The 18,747-nt window shown below is 41.8% G+C and overlaps 1 protein-coding gene across 2 annotated transcripts in view; it reads left to right on the top strand.

Moving 5' to 3' along the window:
• The window catches only part of ZDHHC21 (zinc finger DHHC-type palmitoyltransferase 21), a 40,712-nt gene extending 36,851 nt beyond the window's left edge, over positions 1–3,861 (top strand). For both annotated transcript variants that reach the window (XM_033173530.1, XM_033173531.1), the window contains 2 exons: positions 3,077–3,120; positions 3,606–3,861. In XM_033173530.1, coding sequence (XP_033029421.1) covers positions 3,077–3,120; positions 3,606–3,738 — 177 coding nt within the window. In that variant the 3' untranslated portion in view covers positions 3,739–3,861. The remainder of the gene's footprint in view (positions 1–3,076; positions 3,121–3,605) is intronic.
• Positions 3,862–18,747: the final 14,886 nt, after the last annotated feature.

Genomic DNA, 18,747 nt, shown 5'->3' with positions numbered 1-18,747 from the left:
AACTCTGGGAAATCTCCCCACCGTTTTCTTAATTTGAAGTCCCAAAAAATAGGGGGCGCGTTATACACGGAAAAATACGGTATTTCTTTTCCCCTTGAAAGCAACTTGAAATGAATTGTGGTTGAACGCTAAGCGGTGTTTCCCGAAGCTGATTTTTAAAAGCTGGCCGTGGTTAGCTATGGCCTGTAAACTATGGCCTACAGTTTGGATCAAAGAACAAGCTGTTTTTAAGAGAAAACAAAAAGTCCTGTTTCTATCCGAAGGGGAAGGGGAAGCGTATCTTGCCATGGTTTGCTGTGGCTTGTGCCAAACCATGGTTTAGTGTGACAAATGAAGACTGCATACAGAGTGCACTAGAGAACACCCTTTACTGTTAATGGTATCCGTTATGAAAACATGGGGCAGGAGAAATATTAGCACAATTACAAGTTTTACACTTTATATCAGGGCTGTCCAACTTCAAAGACACTGCGATCTACTCCCACTATAAAAAAACAACTGGCAGTGATCTACCCTGAGTTGTTGAGCTTTTTCAGGGGGAGGATAAGCCAAAGTTACTTTAGCTTTTAGCGGGGGGTGGGGTGGGCATCAGGATTGACCAGGCACAGCCAGACTACAAAAATTAAAACTAAACTAAAACTTCCTGCTGAAATGTTCTCAAATACTTACACATGGTCATAAACAAAAATGTGAATGGCAAAATCTTGCTATGATTTAGAAACTAAGGTCCCGGGGGCCGGTTCCGGCCCAATCGCCTTCTAAATCCGGCACAAAGACGGTCTGGGAATCAGCGTGTTTTTACATGAGTAGAATGTGTCCTTTTATTTAAAATGCATCTGTGGGTTACCGGTATTTGTGGGGCATAGGAATTTGTTCATTTGTGTTTTTCTTTTTCAAAAGATAGTCCGGCCCCCCACAAGGTCTGAGGGACAGTGGACTGGTCCCCTGCTGAAAATGTTTACTGACCCCTAATTTAGACTGTTTTACAAATCTAACTTTAAACAGCCCCTGTATTGTCATTGCAGCCCCCCCCCCCCCCCCCAGTGATCCTGGACTTCAGATCCTTTCAGTAGCTGAAGGTCCCAAATGATCACATCCTTCATATAGGTAAAAACAACTTAAAAAGGGGACACCCTTTTAAGTTACCCATCCCTTGTGATGGGACACAAATGGGGAGGGGGGACATTCCGCATGGAGGGGGCTCTTTTAGGAATGATATTTCAATCCTTTTACTTCCGAATTACTGGCTTGACTTTCAGCTGCAGTCCAAAAAAAAGTCACATAAGGTAAATTAGTTTGCTCTGCATTGAAAGTCGATTTCGCCCATCTGCTTGGTAGGAGAACTTTGCAGGTGGACGAGAGACAAACTTGCTTTCATGTGTTCAGCTGTCTCCGTATTTAACTTTCAAAGGGCAGTAGATTCTTTTCTCCATTCCTTCTATTCATGGTGTTCGACTGAGGTTGCTGAGCAGCCTTTTTGAATATCAAATAGGCTATTGATAGTCCCATTCAGATTCCAGGGGGGGGGGGAGATATTACCAGAATAGGGAGGTATTTTAAAATAGAAGAAGTTCTAAATTAGCAAAATAGAGCAGCGTATCGGTTTGGCTTTGAAAATATGAGCATGTTTTATTGTAATTTATTGCTATTTTGTTTAATTCTCCCCACCCTAGCAATGCGGTCAAGCTTTTTTGGGGTGTTGTGTGTTGTTGTTGTTTTGTACACATACCTCTTTATTTACAGCAGGAACACAAGAGGATTATTGCAGTTATATTATTGAAATTATACTGTCATGTATTGTTTTATTTATCCATTTGGATATCTACCCTGTTCTCTCCTTGGGGCTCACGGAAGACCAAAATCTTCACAGTACAATATCTGATAGAAAGAGCATGTGAAAACTTGCACACTAGTTAGCTCTCTAATGCAGACTTTGGGCCTGTCAGGGATAATCTATTTTATTTTATTTTTTTACTAGAATCCCAGGATCTACCAGTGAGAGGTGCAAAAGATACAGTGGGACCTCAGGTTACATACGCTTCAGGTTACATACTCTGCTAACCCAGAAATAATGCTTCAGGTTAAGAACTTTGCTTCAGGATAAAAACAGAAATTGTGCTCTGGCGGCACAGTGGCAGCGGGAGGCCCCATTAGCTAAAGTAGTGCTTCAGGTTAAGAACGGACCTCCAGAACGAATTAAGTTCTTAACCTGAGGTACCACTGTACATAGTTAGGATGGGAGAACAAGGTGTCTTTGAAGACTTCTTGAGCTTGGGAATTTGTTTTCAGTACCAGACCTGAACTGACCTTGCCATCTTTGCACACAAAACATCCGCTCCTGGTGTGCTTTCTATTCATTTGAGCAGCCTAATTTTGGTGGGGAAATAATTTTGTTACTTTTGTTGCTTTTAAAAAAAAAATCAAATCAAATGGGGAGTCAAAAATCCTTGCTGCTTTACTGCAAATCATCCAGAGATCTACAGGTAGATTCTAATTTAACTTCTGCAACACCCCTGCTCTCGTGTATTTCTAAACTTCTTCACACCACTTTACCAAATACTGTAAATGATAAAATTCACTTGGGCCGTAATCCTAGACAGCCTTATACATAGGCGGAAGTTTTTGCTTACGGTGTTTAATCTTCACCCACCTGAGCAGGAAACCAATAAATGCTGATTTCTACTGGGTGATTGACATTCAAAACCACTTTAAGATTGGGACCTTTGCTACGGGAAACTTGTCTTACGGCTGGTTTTCAGTGGTGTTATTCATATATCTGTTCTATAGGGGATGATAAGTTATATTCTTCAGGGGAGCAAGCTCTTATCTGACGGAATGCCTGGTTTTTATAATTATTTTAACTGTGCAATGTATTTTATTCCATTTTACGTTTTTTGCACCGGCTTTGGCTACAGAAATAAATAATATTCCTATTCATTCTATAAGACGTGTTAAATATCTCCAATGCAATTAGAACGTTGTATGTATGTTCTTTCATATATGCATTTGCAGGAATAATTATTTTTGCAATCTTCATTGTGTGAGGGAATACTTAAGAATGTCTTCTCTATAACAGGACACTACAAGCATAGAAAAACTGGCAAACTGTTGTGAAGACATGTAAGTATCTCTGTTTTGATGTGCTAAAGGCTTAACGGGGGGGGGGGGCTATACAGTTAAAAGGTAGTCTATTTAGGAAAATCGGAAGGCACCCATGAAAGCCTTGCATGCCCTGTTTTGCCGTGATTCATACGGCCCTTTGGCGGAAAACAACACCAGACTATTCTTTCCTATCTAAAGCCGTCAAAACTCCCTTTTCAAAGCACAGGCTCTAGAGAAACTTTCTGTTTTGTTGGCAAACACTGTGTGGATCACAAGGGCTGCCGTAGCTTTAAGGCTGCTTTTGGTTGATACAGATGCAGTGCGTGCTTCTCATAGTTAAATCTCATCTGCATGCTGCAGTGAAAGGAAAAGCTGCTGTTGTGGTGGCTGGGACGCAATTCATCAGAGTCAAGTCATGGCTCCCCAGCCAACCTGCATTGTTCTCGTTGACTGAAGTGCACCATGGGAATGCTGTCTTTCACTAATAATGCTGTCGTCTGTAGATCGAGACCCCGAAAGCCATGGCAGCAGACCTTCTCAGAAGTTTTTGGCACTCGCTGGAAGATCCTGTGGTTTATTCCTTTCAGGCAAAGGCGACCACTGAGAGTTCCCCACCACTTTGCCAATCACGTCTAAACAGATGGATGGTGGGCACAGATGGGTCCTCCATGCTGGAAGTGTGTTGAAGGTTTTGTGATAATAGAACCATGACAGTCCTCAAGCCAATTAAAATCTACCCACCAATCTTAGACGTCACAATGTGCCCCAGGCTTTATTTTAATAATAATGATCTTGATTCCGTATTGGGATTAAATGCACATTTCTCTGTTTACTTTTAAAGTGTACTTACTTTCAAATTAGCTTTTTAGGGGAATTACTTTAATATTTGAGGTTAATAAGAAACACAGCTGATGTACAAACTTATGACCAAAATTGTTTTGATATTGAACAGTATATGTTTTACATAGATGACTAGGTTTCAAAAGTGTCTTGTCTGCCTTGAATTTTTTCATTCTTTTTTAAAAAAATCAATAATACTTACTAGATTATGTGGCGAGACCCTTTTCCTCCTTACCTGTCTTAAAATCCACAAAGTTGTCTTTTATTTATGATGTGTGATATCAGTTGAACAGTTCCTCTCTAGAAAAGGGTGGCATTTTAACACTGGGGTTTTTTAAAAGCAAGGGCAGTTTTGTGTCTTATATCCTCAGTTTTATATATATTTAAAAAGTGTTTATTGTTCCCGTGTAAAAGCAAAACAGAAGAATTCAGCCCACTGTTAAGTCTAAAAGGAAGAAAAAGATTCTTTTCCTGTTTTTTTTGTATATGCAATAATTAGCCCTTTGTGGTAGATGTGTATTTTTTAAAATGAGGCAGGATCGAGTCAAAGTTACGCATCTCTTAAATCCTAGTTAGGGGAGGGCGTGTGAGGCACCCACCCGTCACTTTCCAGAACGGTAGCTGTGCTTGTCTGTTGCAGCAAAAATATCCAAAGGTCTTATAGCACCTTAATGACTAATGAATTTATTGTGACATGTGTTTCTGTAGGTTTTGGCTGCAATCCTCAACACATTTACCTGGGGGGGTAAGCCCCATTGAACTCGATAGGACTTACTTCCAAGCAGACATGCAGAAGACTGCACTGCTTAATTTTGGCTGGATCATACCTATAGGTTTACTTGATCGGTATAAAATATAGCTAATATAAACATATAAAAATACCGTGTTGTCACTGGAATAATACTTGTTTTGTATAGTCACTGCTAGAAATATATAGAATTTAAATCACAAGCGTGCATAGGTTGGGTAATATATGTGGGAGATATTTTTAAAAATAGTATTTATATATAGCAAATATGGATGTTAAAAGATAAACAATAGTTAAGTGTGTGAGAGACTGTAGTAATTTATTAAATTGCAGCTGGTTATTAAAAGTGAGGTGAAGCGGGCATACCTATGCGGCAATATTAGACCTGATCAAACGGTAATCCGAATCAAAGATCTATGTTGGTGTTGATTTCAGATTTATGTCAGGCACTAATCAGCAGGATGGGTGAATTCTTTAAAATAAAATAAAAATTAGCAAGATAGCTCCCCATTAAAAGGATGCTTCCTATTCAGAAAGCTGATCCAGAGAAACAGTTCTTTATTATTATTATTATTGTTATTATTATTATTATTATTATTATTATTAAAGATTTACTTCTGAGAAATGTTGCGTAGATAGCAGCAGTGCACTAAATCAAGGATAGAATCACAGTTTGCTGCAAGAACTCTGGCTTAACCCCAGTTATACTGCTGGTAAAGAAGCTGTCCTGTTGCTTTCCCTCCAACCCGGCCTTATCGTATCTGTTTCCTTTCCGGTGCTGTTGCCAACCAGTTCAAACGTTGTGTTGTAACCGTCCCAAAGTACAGGGTACATGCAGCTCTCCCTTCCACGGCCCGCTTTTGAGCCTTTTTGCTCTGCTGATGGATTGCTGCGTGACCGGACCTATCAAACACGAGTCAGGCGGGTGGCATTGGCAAAGGAAGCAAACCCCTTCTGGTTCTTCAAAAGTTGCCGCGTGCCCAGATTTCAGCATAAGCACTTTGCGCCCACGGAAGCACAATCTGTGCTCCACGCCGTCACTTTCTCATAGAAATGGTGCTCACCTGTGCAAGCAGATTTTGCACCCTAGCAATCTGCAGCCTACGTGGGACTGAGCAGGCAAATGCTGCGTGTGGTTAAAGTGACCCACAGAGACAGCACCCATGTCGGATAGGAGATCCGTGCTACAAAAACAGAACTAGACATCTTAAACCGTATCTCGCAGAGATGTAACTTTATTATAAGCTTGGTTGCATTGTGGCTGCTAGCAAACACTTCCAAGTAAGAAAGAAAGTGCGGTTTTAGTGCAAACGAAGAAATGGCCAGTCCTTTCCTCAGCCGCCTTCCCCAGCTTCCAGCCTCTTCTAAAAATGGGATATTCTGGTAATTCTGCATGCATCGCCATAAAAAATGACGGCAATTATTTCATTTTTTGAAATGTCCCTCTGGTCTTTTCATTTTTGAGAAAGCCTGCTGATAGGCTTTTAGGAAAGTTTAAATAAGTGACTTAATAAGTGACGTTTCATGCAAATTGACTAAGAAAAGAGATGAGCTACCAGTCCTCCAGAAGTGACAAAAGCCATTCAGATTTTTGACATAGTCAGGTATACATTTCCCTTTTAAGGAACACAGTTCTTAATTTCCTTTTTTCCTAACACTGTTTGTGCACTGGCTTCCGTAACTCCATTTTAGCACCTTTTAAAATCAATTGGAACAGTTGCTCTATGCAGTTATGTTATTGCTATTATTTATTTTGAAAATCAAATTCGGGACAGAAGCAGTCATGACGTCTGTTAAATGCCTGTTGCGTTCTGCTGCCTAAGGTGGGGCGAACAACTGTTACGAATGCATGTCTTTTGTGCAAAGTCTAAATCTAAGATAATTTTGAAAGCATCAGAAAAACAGTCCCAGTCATTCTAAAAGTTTCCATACATACTATTCAAGGTTGAGATATACTTACAGTATTTCCCTTGTTCTCAAAGTGCCCTCTCTTGGTCGAATTATGTAATGACAATGGTATTCCACCCTCGAATAAAAATAATGTTCTAACTTCAGAAAGCAAGATTCAGGGTATTTTTATGTGTCACTTTTTCATACTTGAGCATTGAGATTTGTGCCAGAAAGTATGCTTAGATTCTGATGCATGATGGTGCAATAAATGTCTTATATTACTTGACTTGGAAAAACAGTCCCTGTGTATCCAGAAAAGGAAAGAAAAAACAAAGAGCTCATTCTGGCACCCAGATATTTGCAGTTTTTTGCTGACATATCTAGTAATAAACCTGCCCAGAGTAGTCAATATCTGTCCCTGCAACATCATCTGACGTGTTAGGAATTGAGCTGTTGTCAATTCTCAGGTGGTTAACTCCTGCCAGTTCTGCATATACTGCTACGAAATCCAAACAGACCATTGAAATGGTAAAAGTTCAATGAAATGTTGTAAGCTAGCACTCTCTCTCTCTATATATAATATATTTAGTGTCCATCCCCTAGTAAAATGCTATGAAATTGTCAGTTTAAAGGAACTGGACTGGATATCTGCTCTGTAATATTTCCTCCCATTTCATAATGATAGATAGTTCTGTGGAGTCACTTCATAACCACTAAACCCCAGATTTAAATCCTAGGAAATGCTTTTCCTCGTGGATCTCAAACATAACATTAGGATAATAAATTGAGAGATTAGTTGGAAATAAATGTGTTTTAATATGACAAGGGCAGCTGCTTAGCTTTCTACTCTTATTTTGCATCTGTGCCGTTTGTTTATAATCTCTTAATTTTTGGATGTCTGAATTGAAGTAGTTGAAAAGAGCATAATGTTCATGCAATGCTAAGCATTAGTAATTGTAAACGAGGCAGTTGGGGGTGGGGAATGCCTGCGATCTGTCACCTAAAATAATTAATGGCTGTGTAAATGTATGTAATAGAAGAATCAGACTTTAGGCAGAATTTATTTATGTATTTGATTAGGGAAAAAATATATTTTGACACCTTTAATTTATCATTCCATTCCAATATCATTATGGTAGTTACCAACTAGATTTTGTGATGATGTGTCCTGTAATTTTAACTCTTTGTTCACACTTTTGCTTGAAAGGGGTGATCCTAGGATGCCACAGAATTGTAGAGTTGGAAGAAGACACAAGGGTCATCTAGATTAACCCCCTTTGGCCAGTAGGGGGCTTGAACCCACAACCCTGAGAGCAGCCTTTCTCAACCTTGGGTCCCCAGATGTTTTCGGCCTACAACTCCCATCATCCCTAGGTAACAGGACCAGCCGTCAGGGATGATGGGAGTTGTAGGCCAAAAACATCTGGGGACCCAAAGTTGAGAAACCCTGCCTGAGAGTAAGATTATCAGGCTTTACTGAGTGAGCTATCCCTAGGTTCATCAATGAGTGAGGAGACTCGGGGGGGGGGGGCTGGTTCACAGTTACTGGCAGCTGCATAAAGGTGGATGGGAAGACTCGCAGGGTGGATTTAATGGCAATGCTCGGCTGCAATGATTGCTGAGTTTCCTGACCAGCATATTCATTAGGACCAAGTAAGAGAACAAAAACAAAGGTCCGTATAGTTAAAGCTATGGTTTCCCCAGTAGTAATGTATGGAAGTGAGAGCTGGACCATGAAGAAGGCTGATCACCAAAGAATTGATGCTTTTGAATTATGGTGCTGGAGGAGACTCTTGAGAGTCCCATGGACTGCAAAAAGATCAAACTTATCCATCCTTAAAGAAATCAGCCCTGAGTGCTCACTGGAAGGGCAGATCCTGAAGTTGAGGCTCCAATAGAAGAATGCAGGTTTAGGTGGAAGTAAACCCTGTTGATGTCAGCATTGGCACCCACCATCCTTGAGCAACTTTTTAAGGGACCCAGCAATTCTCACAACTGACACCATCTCCCGGGGGCTCCATCCCAGTGCTTCAGGGCATTGTGAAAAATGGAAAGGGTAGCTCAAGCCAATCCCTCGGCACAGCTTAGAATACCTTTCCTACCATCACCACTCCCCATGGCTAGAGTAGATCAGCCTATTAGGACCCTCTGATGGGGGAGAAGACTCACCAGAGGGCACTTTGCTCCAGGTCTATCACAAACCTGAGACCAGCCCATTTGGGAGTTTGGCCCCCCAGCGAGTGTGTTTCATTTTTCATATACAGTATATATATTCCTCTCTACTTCACATAAAACAAGTTGAAGATTGGAAAATAATTTACCCAATAAGAGTGCTGTGTCCATTTTTTGTTTATTCATCACACGGTATCTCAGCAAACAGGTTAATGGCAAGATAGGTTGAAATGGCAGAGAAGACTTGATTGTGGAGAAGTCATGCCTAAAATAATGCAAACTGCATTTGATGGTACCATTGATAATGGTATTGACAGTGCAAATTCCTAACACGCCCCCCAAACTAATCAAATGGTTTAGTACAAACCAGGGACAATACGTTTATTCTCTAATACACAAAAATATATGCTACAATTCTACTGCAAAATGGGATGTTTTGCTATAGTAAATCAGATAACCTATTCTCACTCTAGCAATATTCATTTCAGTTTCTGGGAATCGACAAATGTTTGCCTACAGAGGCACCACACAGATGACCAAAGCAAGGTTAATGAAAGCTATATAAAGTTTTGCTGTTAGAAAGTGTTAAATAATTGGGGGGGGGGGAAATGCAACATTAAAACTTTTTTGCTTCCAGTGATTTAAAATTGCACTATCTGATTTAATAGAACAATCAGAAGTGAAATGATTAAAAAGATTTCACTTCTATAGCTAATAGCTTTGTATTGTGAATCAGCATTAAAATATGCCTCTGTTGTAGTTCAGGAGGAAATAACTAATCTATTCTAGGAGTAGCAGAAAGCCTCTCTAAAGAAAAAACAACTGGTAGAAGAAAAACTGTGTGTAGCTCAGCATCATTAAAACCAATGGGAGTTTGGCCATGTGAGCTGTATCTTTTGGGCTCAACCTTTGAACAAGTTATTTACTATGCAAAATCCTATACACAGGGAGACTTATTCCCAGGTAAGTAAGAGGAAAAAAACAGTGCTGCATTTCTCCTGTAAAAGAAAGCTTGTATCTAGCAAGAGATACAGGTTGCCCACACCATTCCCCCATACATTTTTGGGGATGAGATACTTGATTTCAACAAATTGAATTATACTTCTGTCTAGCCAACATCTGCCTCTGGCTGCTAAAATCCTGTAACAGTAGGGACAAAAGCTGTTTCTTTTGACCTGACATACCCCAAACTTGGATTGGATAGCTAAGATTTCCAGGTATAGCAACTTTCTAAAGGGACTGTGTATAGTATTAGTAATTGTGGAACTTAAAGTCGCCAGCACCTGCTGGTCAAGTCTTTGAATGGATCTGAAGGTCAAAAGTTTTGGTCTGGTTTATGGAAATGCGGTTATAGGTTCAAACCAAAAATCTCCCTGAGAAGCAGCAGCGGATGTTTTGGATCCGCAGAAGAAGCATTTCTTTACTTCCCTGTGTCAGTGAATATGAGAAACGTGTGTGACAGCTTGATTTCTCGTGAGCTGCTATGTTGCAGCTTAGAAAGGTAATGTGTAAGAATTCCTTAGGATACTTCCAAATAATTTTTTCCTCTAGGATTGCTACAGATCTGTGATTCAACGTTAATGGCCATTTGATTGCTCTGTTGTAGTTACACACTGGAGCTTGATAAATCATTTTACAGTGGTACCTTGTTTCTCAAACATAATCCGTTCAAGAAGTTCGTTCCAAAACCAAAGCGTTCCAAAACCAAGGCGCGCTTTCCTATAGAAAGTAATGCAAAATGGATGAATCCGTTCCAGACTTTTAAAAACAACCCCTAAAACAGCAATTTACCATGAATTTTACTATCTAACGAGGCTGTTGATCCATAAAATGAAAGCAATAAACAATGTACTGCAGTCACACAATCAATCAATCAGTAGCTGAACTGGGTTCCACACAGTCACAAAAACAAAACAAAACAGCCACAAAAACCAAAAACACAAAGGAAATAGCAAAAACAGACAGACCTCAGCGTAACACTCAAACCAGAAGTGTAACACTCAAAATGGAGAATGTTTGGCTTCTGAAAAAAGAAATCACAAACCAGAACACTTCCGGGTTTGCAGTGTTTAGGTTCCAAGTTGTTTGAGTACCAAGGCGTTTGAGAACCAAGGTTCCACTGTACATTGTCTGGCTTCCTGTACATCTGTAGCTTCCTACAGATGACAGAAGTATCTGCAAAGTGGTTCTTCAGCAATAACTGCTCTTAACAGAAATGTAGAACGGAGCTGAAAACTGCTTGAAGATACCCTAGGTATGGGATTTCCTACAACCTAGCCCTGTTAAGACTCAAATCATGTCCTTGTGTCTAGCGCAATCCCATTGCCTGCCGTAGAGTCAAACACGTATAATTGTATACACATTATCAGGACATCCTGTGAAAATGTCACGCCTGAGGTTTTCAGAGGGTTGGTATTGTGATAGCAGCTTGCTTGTTTCGGGGGAGTAAAGGGGAAACACAAACTTACTACTTTCTGAATATACTTGAAGCAGCTTTTCATTCTCCGTTATACTAAAAGTCATATGGTATATCTCTTCTGACCAACTTTCAACCAAAGTGCCATAATAATGTATACTCTTTCATGGCGCGTATAATGTTCTGTAACAAGGAATTCAGCATTTTAGAGCATATCTGAGTGTCATTTTGGTTGTTGTTGTTTTATATGTTGTACCAAGACTGCTACAAAACAACACTCTAAAATTCTTTACGTTTGGCCTTGTGAAGATGTCTAGTACTTGAATTTGACTAGTAAAAGATTACTGGAGAATCATATTGTGCTATTACTGTATAGTGATATCTCAAAGTAATGTATGTGTCTTCTTTATAAACAACTTTTTTGTATTTGTTTTCCTTCATGTAACGTCCCCGTTTTTCTTTACAAATTATGCTAGCAATTATTATCGTTTACTTTTATTAAGATGTCTTACGTACTGTATTTTGGGAAATCTTATTTTTTAAATAAACATAAACAGTTGTATGTTAAAATTTCTCTTTTAAAATCAGTACGCTGCCTGTGGGGGGGGGAACGCAACACCATTTAGCTGATTTTGCAGTACTTTGATATATTCAGAGTTATGAATCTCTTGAAGAAGTAGTTAAGCAAGCATCCCAGATTCCTTGGAAGAGTCACATCTACAATGCACACATTGCTAATTATTTGCTATATTTTTGTTTAATTCTTATATATACAAAATAACATATTTGTGGTTTCATTTGCAAAATATAATGGTGAAATAAACACAATGCAGTAGGGGTTTTTTGTCACTCATGTTTTTCTTTGTCAGAACCAGAGTGTATAATAAATAAGAGGGATGTCGCACATAAATATTGTTTCCAAAGCTCATAAGGCTGTCTACAGCTGGGGACTAAAGACTAGATTAGATCGCTTCAGCAAGGCACTTTTTATGTTCCTGTATTCCAATGTACTCTGTCATCACAATGACAATGTACACAGCAGTTCCCATGGCATATGTGAAATTTGTGATGATGTACAGAAGTTATAGGGATTCTGTTTAGGAAACCTATTTCATGTGAACAAGCTATTGTTGTTGTTCAGTCGTGTCTGATTCTTCGTGACCCCATGGACCAGAGCACGCCAGGCACCCCTATCCTCCACTGCCTCCCGCAGTTTGGCCAAACTCATGCCAGTCGCTTCAAGAACACTGTCCAACCATCTCATCCTCTGTCGTCCCCTTCTCCTTGTGCCCTCCATCTTTCCCAACATCAGGGTCTTTTCCAGGGAGTCTTCTCTTCTCATGAGGTGGCCAAAGTACCGGAGCCTCAACTTCAGGATCTGACCTTCCAGTGAGCACTCAGGGCTGATTTCTTTAAGGATGGATAAGTTTGATCTTTTTGCAGTCCATGGGACTCTCAAGAGTCTCCTCCAGCACCATAATTCAAAAGCATCAATTCTTCGGCGATCAGTCTTCTTTATGGTCCAGCTCTCACTTCCATACATTACTACTGGGAAAACCATAGCTTTAACTATACGGACCTTTGTCGGCAAGGTGATGTCTCTGCTGGCCTATAGAGTGCACATATTTGCTTTTCGTATTTTGGAATCCAAAGTATATTTCGCTAGGAATATGTTCCCTATTTCCACTTGTCTGCCTACTGCATGGCTTCCACGGAAATCATTTGCAAGCTTGCTCTTTTTTTTCATGTATTCCAACAGTATCTGGAGGTTGAAAATTCATTTTGAGAAGCTGCCAGGTAATACAGATGAACAAATGCACGCTAGCGCTGCTGTAGGCTGACCAATTACCCATATGAGCAGCAATTATATTAGCGTGCAAGGGCAATTGGAAGGAAAATTGGACCCTCTGGACGTCCAGCTGAGTAAACAGACTTGAGGAAGGATGGAGGATGTGTTCGTTTGGAATGAAACACAGCTAAGCAAATTTTTAAACGGAAAGACTTCAACGTAGAAAAGACAGTGAGTTCTCTGAAAACTCGTTTTTGAACTTTCTCTGTTTAGCCGTTTTCTCTCTCTCAAAACATCCCCTTTGCTAAAGCTTTGGTTTGTGATCAGTCGTGGTCTCAACCCCAAAGTCACAAATGCAGATCTCCTTGTATATATTTGGACCCCAGTGGGCAGCAATTGTGCAGTGTTTTGTGACCCTGGTCCTAGTTCCCATTGTGAGCCTGACATGTACCCTCCTGCTTCGCCTTCACAATTCTCCCCCCCCCCTTAAAGTTAAAGAAACACTGTCTTTACCGAACTGTATGTGCAGTTCCCTGAGCATGGAGAACAATGGTGGTCTGTGTAGCTTCAGTGATTTGACCAGAACATATACTGTGTTTTGGCATGAGGAGTATGGAAGTTAAAATATAAACATGCAGGTGCTACAGGAAAATGAGCTCTCCAAGAAAGAGAAATAACAACTTGCCCCTTGATGTGGGATAGTTGTTTTGATGCTAACAGTGATGTGCTAGGGTGAACAGAATGTCATCCCTCTAGAATATCCAACCATTTATTGCTGTCCAGGACTTGTCTCATAAGATATGGAAGAAGAAGAAGAAGAAGAAGAGGAAGGACAAAATGTTATATCACAGAGAAGCTACGTAGAAAGAGAAGCACATGTTGCAGCTCTTGCTAGATATTACCACTTCAGCTATGCTCCCCCAAAGTTTAAATGTAAAGAAAATAGTGGCATGCTAGTCTTCTGTGTTCACATTTTTCTTTTAAAAGAAAGGAAGAGATCTTGCCCTTCCCTGTGTATAGTCTGAGGTGGCATAACAAGGACTGTGTGGTGCATTTACAGGTAGGTAGCCGTGTTGGTCTGCCATAGTCAAATAAATAAATAAATAAATAATCCTTCCAGTAGCACCTTAGAGACCAACTAAGTTTGTTCTTGGTATGAGCTTTCGTGTGCATGCACACTTCTTCAGTGTGCATGCGCATGAAAGCTCATACCAAGAACAAACTTAGTTGGTCTCTAAGGTGTTACTGGAAGGATTTGTTTATTTTTTATTTTGTGTGATGCACGACACAGTTATAGATCCAAGGCAAAACTCCTGTGCACCCCGTCAAACATAGTGAAACTTAACTTCTAGGTTAATATGCATAATAGGATTACACTGTGATGTAGAAAATATTATGTAATTTCCAAGGACCCCCCCCCCCCCCAATGACTTCCAGCTTCAAATTTCATCAGGCCAACTCCCTTTAAAGGGAGCCACTGCATAGCTTAACACTACTGATCATTCTGGTATTCTTCATTCTACTTGCATTATCGATCTGTGAGTTTGCAGAGTGGGTAACTTTTCTTGTTCTGAGGACATGTGTGGTGGGGTAGTAAATCGAGGACCACAGACACGTGCCCACAGACCTTCCATCCCTCTTTCACACATGCACACATCCTCTGGTTTTTAACACCGTTCAATACCCTCACACACATTATATTGGCTTTTGGGATATCATGGAATCGTAGAATTGTAGAGTTGGAAATGACCCCAAGGGTCATCTAGTCCAACCCCCTGCAATGCAGGAATCTCAGCTAAAGCATTCATGGCAGATGGCCATCCAACCTCTGCTTTAAAATGTCCAAGGAAGGAGAGTCCGCAACCTCCTGAGGGAGACCGTTCCACTGTCGAACAGTTCTTACTGTCAGAAAGTTCTTCCTAATGTTTGGTCAGGATCTCCTTTCTTGTAATTTGAAGCCACTGGTTCAAGTCCTACCCTCCAGAGCAGGAGAAAACAAGATTGCTGCATCTTCCATGTGACAGCCCTTGAGATATTGGAAGATGGCTATCATATCTCGTCTCAGTCTCCCCTTCTCCAGGCTAAACATACCCAGCTCCTTCAAGTGCTCCTCATATGACTTGGTTTCCGGACCCTTGACCATCTGGGTTGCCCTCCTCTGCACACATTCCAGCTTGTCAACATCCTTCCTAAATTGTGGTGCCCAGAATTGGATACAGCATGTGCCCCTTTGTAATAAGCTCCCCTTCTCCTCAAACTTATGCTTAGCATGAAACATGATAACCAAACTTGTCAGTCATACTAAACTTTATAGACACATTAATATAGTTCACCCTCATTTATACTAACTTAACCCATTAGTCACTGGCGTGCTTATGAAGTGCAGGCTCCAATTAAGCCCCAGCCCCAACTATATCAGGATAATCTCTGTGACATTTTATTGCAGCAGCAGAACCAAAAACATAGATAGGAGCATCCTTGATTTTGGCTAGACTCAGTAGCTGGTAAAGGTAAAGAGACCTCTGACCGTTAAGTCCAGTTGCAGACGACTGGGGTTTCAGCGCTCATCTCACTTTACTGGCTGAGGGAGCCGGCGTTTGTCCGCAGACAGCTTCCGGGTCATGTGGCCAGCATAACTAAGCCGCTTCTGGCAAAACCAGAACACCGCACAGAAACGCTGTTTACCTTCCCGCCGGAGCGGTACCTATTTATCTACTTGCACTTCGACATGCTTTTGAACTGCTAGGTTGGCAGGAGCTGGGACCGAGCAACGGGAGCTCACCCCGTCTCAGGGATTTGAACCGCCAACCTTCTGATCGGCAAGCCCAAGGCTCAGTGGTTTAGACCACAGTGCCATCCATGTCCCATCAGTAGCTGGTAGGGAGCAAATTTTTCTCCACTCAGTACTTGGGCATGTCATGATGTAGGTGAGTGGTTGCCATTTGTTTCTATGATGAAAAGTAAAGTACTGCTTTGGGGCCAAACCCAATTTCTATCATCGCTACTGGAGTCCATGACATATGCTGACATACTCTGTTTCCTTCCTGCCTACCTATTATAATGAAATCCATTCCCATTAAGATTTTTTTCAGTCAATGTTCAATGTTTGGACATTACCCTTAGATGCCATGTAAATGTCTGAAGAGAATCTCTAGCTTAAATGTTTTAAGGCTGATTTCCTTTACTGAGGAATGCAGGAGCTCTGCAAAATCCATGGCAATTTACTCTCTCAAAACGTGTCTGTGTTGTTGTTCAGTCGTTCAGTCGTGTCCGACTCTTCGTGACCCCATGGACCAGAGCACGCCAGGCGCCCCTATCTTTCACTGCCTCTCGCAGTTTGGCCAAACTCAAGCTAGTTGCTTCGAGAACACTGTCCAACCATCTCATCCTCTGTCGTCCCCTTCTCCTTGTGCCCTCCATCTTTCCCAACATCAGGGTCTTTTCTAGGGAGTCTTTTCTCTTCTCATGAGGTGGCCAAAGTACTGGAGCCTCAACTTCAGGATCTGTCCTTCTAGTGAGCACTCAGGGCTGATTTCTTTAAGAATGGAGAGGTTTGATCTTCTTGCAGTCCATGGGACTCTCAAGAGTCTCCTCCAGCATCATAATTCAAAAGCATCAATTCTTCGGCAATCAGCCTTCTTTATGGTCCAGCTCTTAATTCAAACCACAGCCTTATTCTGTCCTAATATATTCTCACACATAAGCAATGTAAACTATTTTTAGAACCCTTAGAAGCCATGAATATAAGGTGATTTTTTAAAAGAAAAGACATATATGCTTTGTGCAGTAGCTCTGTCACTAGACCCTAAGCTTTTTAAAAATATATATATAAAAAGACATGATATTCGGAAGTAAACATGTGTGCATAGTATATTCTGACTGATGGCTATATTGATTGCAAAGGAAAGGAGGGGGAAAGTGACCGGGTGGGGAGATAAATGTTGCTTTGATGAGGAGAAAGGCAAGATTTTTTATCTAAAGAAGGGGCATTGTGCTCCTGCAAACATGAAAACAATGGAAGCCTTATGCAATTCACCCCATCAGCAGCTCTAATACTAAAGCTTCAGTAAAAGGAGTAGAGGGGAAAGCCTTTGCGCAAGAGAAAATAAAGAACAATTCATAAGTAAGGGGAGTGGGAAGGTTTGCTGGCTGACAGGTATTTGCATTTCATTAACGGAAAGGCAACCTGTTGGAAAGGAGGACCTCAGGGAGATTAAGGTTTGCATTTGATGTGGAGTACCCAGGGATATCGTAGAGAACTGTGCATATAACTTGAAAGCACTAGGCAGGTGTGTGTGCCCAATATGCACCACACCAGGAAATGTTGCCTCTCTGTGTGTGTGCAACATACTATATTCCATAGCTTAACAAGCAAGCTTTTTGAAAAAATGAATGAATAATGCAAAAGTCGCTGGAAAAGAAATAGTTGGAGTAGTTCAAAAAAAAAAATTGAGACTGAAAGTGCATTTCCTGATAACCTTGGCTTCCCATGCCAATCTTTGCTTAGTGATGGGAACATGCATCAAGTCAGAACATTGCTTCGTGTCTTGACACAGCTGCACTGGCTCTCAGTGCCTGTGGATCTCTGAGCTCCTTTCCATCGGCTGGTTGTTGTTTTTTTTAATCTAACAAGAACCCTCATATCTTTTGGAATGCAGCTGCAATTGGGAATCCACCTAGACCCTTAGATCTTCATCTGCGGCCCTCGGCTAGGTCCTACCCATCCACCCCAAAGGAGTTTTGGAGGGTGGTGACAAAGAAGAGGGCCTTTTCAGTTGTGGCTCCCCATTTGTGGAATGCCCCCCCCCCCCGGCAGAGGCATACCTAGGCCTCCTTGCATCCTTAGCAATGAGATAAATTGGTGCCTCCGGGAGAGTTCATGCAGCAGAAACTCAAAAAGTTTGCTTTTCATTGCCCTTTGCTCTCTGCCAGTGACTTCCTTTGCAGCCATCGGCGTTGGGTCTGCTCTGCTCCACCTCCCCACTACCACCTGTCCACCTGCTTTCTTCCCTCCACTTGCTGCTTTCCCTTCAGCCTCCTCCTCCTCCTCCCCTTCTTTCTCCTCCTGCGACTCTCACACCACCATCCAACTGGGGAGGCAACCCCACAGGGCTGCTGTGATTGCCCACGCCAGCAACCAGATTCTGCTGACGCACGCAGAGGGAGCCTGCAAGCCTTGCCCGCACGCCCAGAGCAGCAGAGGAGCAGCCTAGGGGGTGCACAGACAGGTGGACGGGCTCCTAGCCACTTCAAGACAGAGTGGAGAGGGGGGTTTTTTGCACTCTCCCAGGCCTGCACCATTGGTGGGGGCCAAGCCCTGCTCCCTAATGAGATCCAGCAGGCACCATCATTAACACACTTTTTTGACCAGGTAAAAACCTCTTCTAGTATTCTGAGGCAGTGAAAGATAGGGGTGCCTGGCATGCTCTGGTCCATGGGGTCACAAAGAGTCGGACACGACTGAACAACAACAACAACAACAACAACAACAGTATTCTGATATTCACTCAAGGGTGGCACTCAATGGTTTAAGGCAGGAGTCTTCGCCTTTCCTATCTGGACACCCCAGGGATTCAGGGCTGTCTTACTCATAGGCACTAGGGGTGCAGGGCACCCAGGCGCTGGGCTCTCAGGGACACCAGGCCAAAAGTCCAGGGCCTGAGAGTTGAGTCTGGGGAAGAGCCCGCCCATCGGTCGGAGCGCCACGGTGGGCTCTTCTGCTGCAGGTGGCTGTGTGCCACAAGTTCGGGGGTGACCGAGCCAGCGAGATGCTGAGGCAGGCCAGTGAGC

Source organism: Lacerta agilis, chromosome 16 (assembly GCF_009819535.1).
Source record: "Lacerta agilis isolate rLacAgi1 chromosome 16, rLacAgi1.pri, whole genome shotgun sequence".
Classification (NCBI taxonomy): domain Eukaryota; kingdom Metazoa; phylum Chordata; class Lepidosauria; order Squamata; family Lacertidae; genus Lacerta; species Lacerta agilis.
The sequence above is the reverse complement of the archived record's forward strand: the minus strand, read 5'-3'. Positions and strand labels throughout refer to the sequence as shown.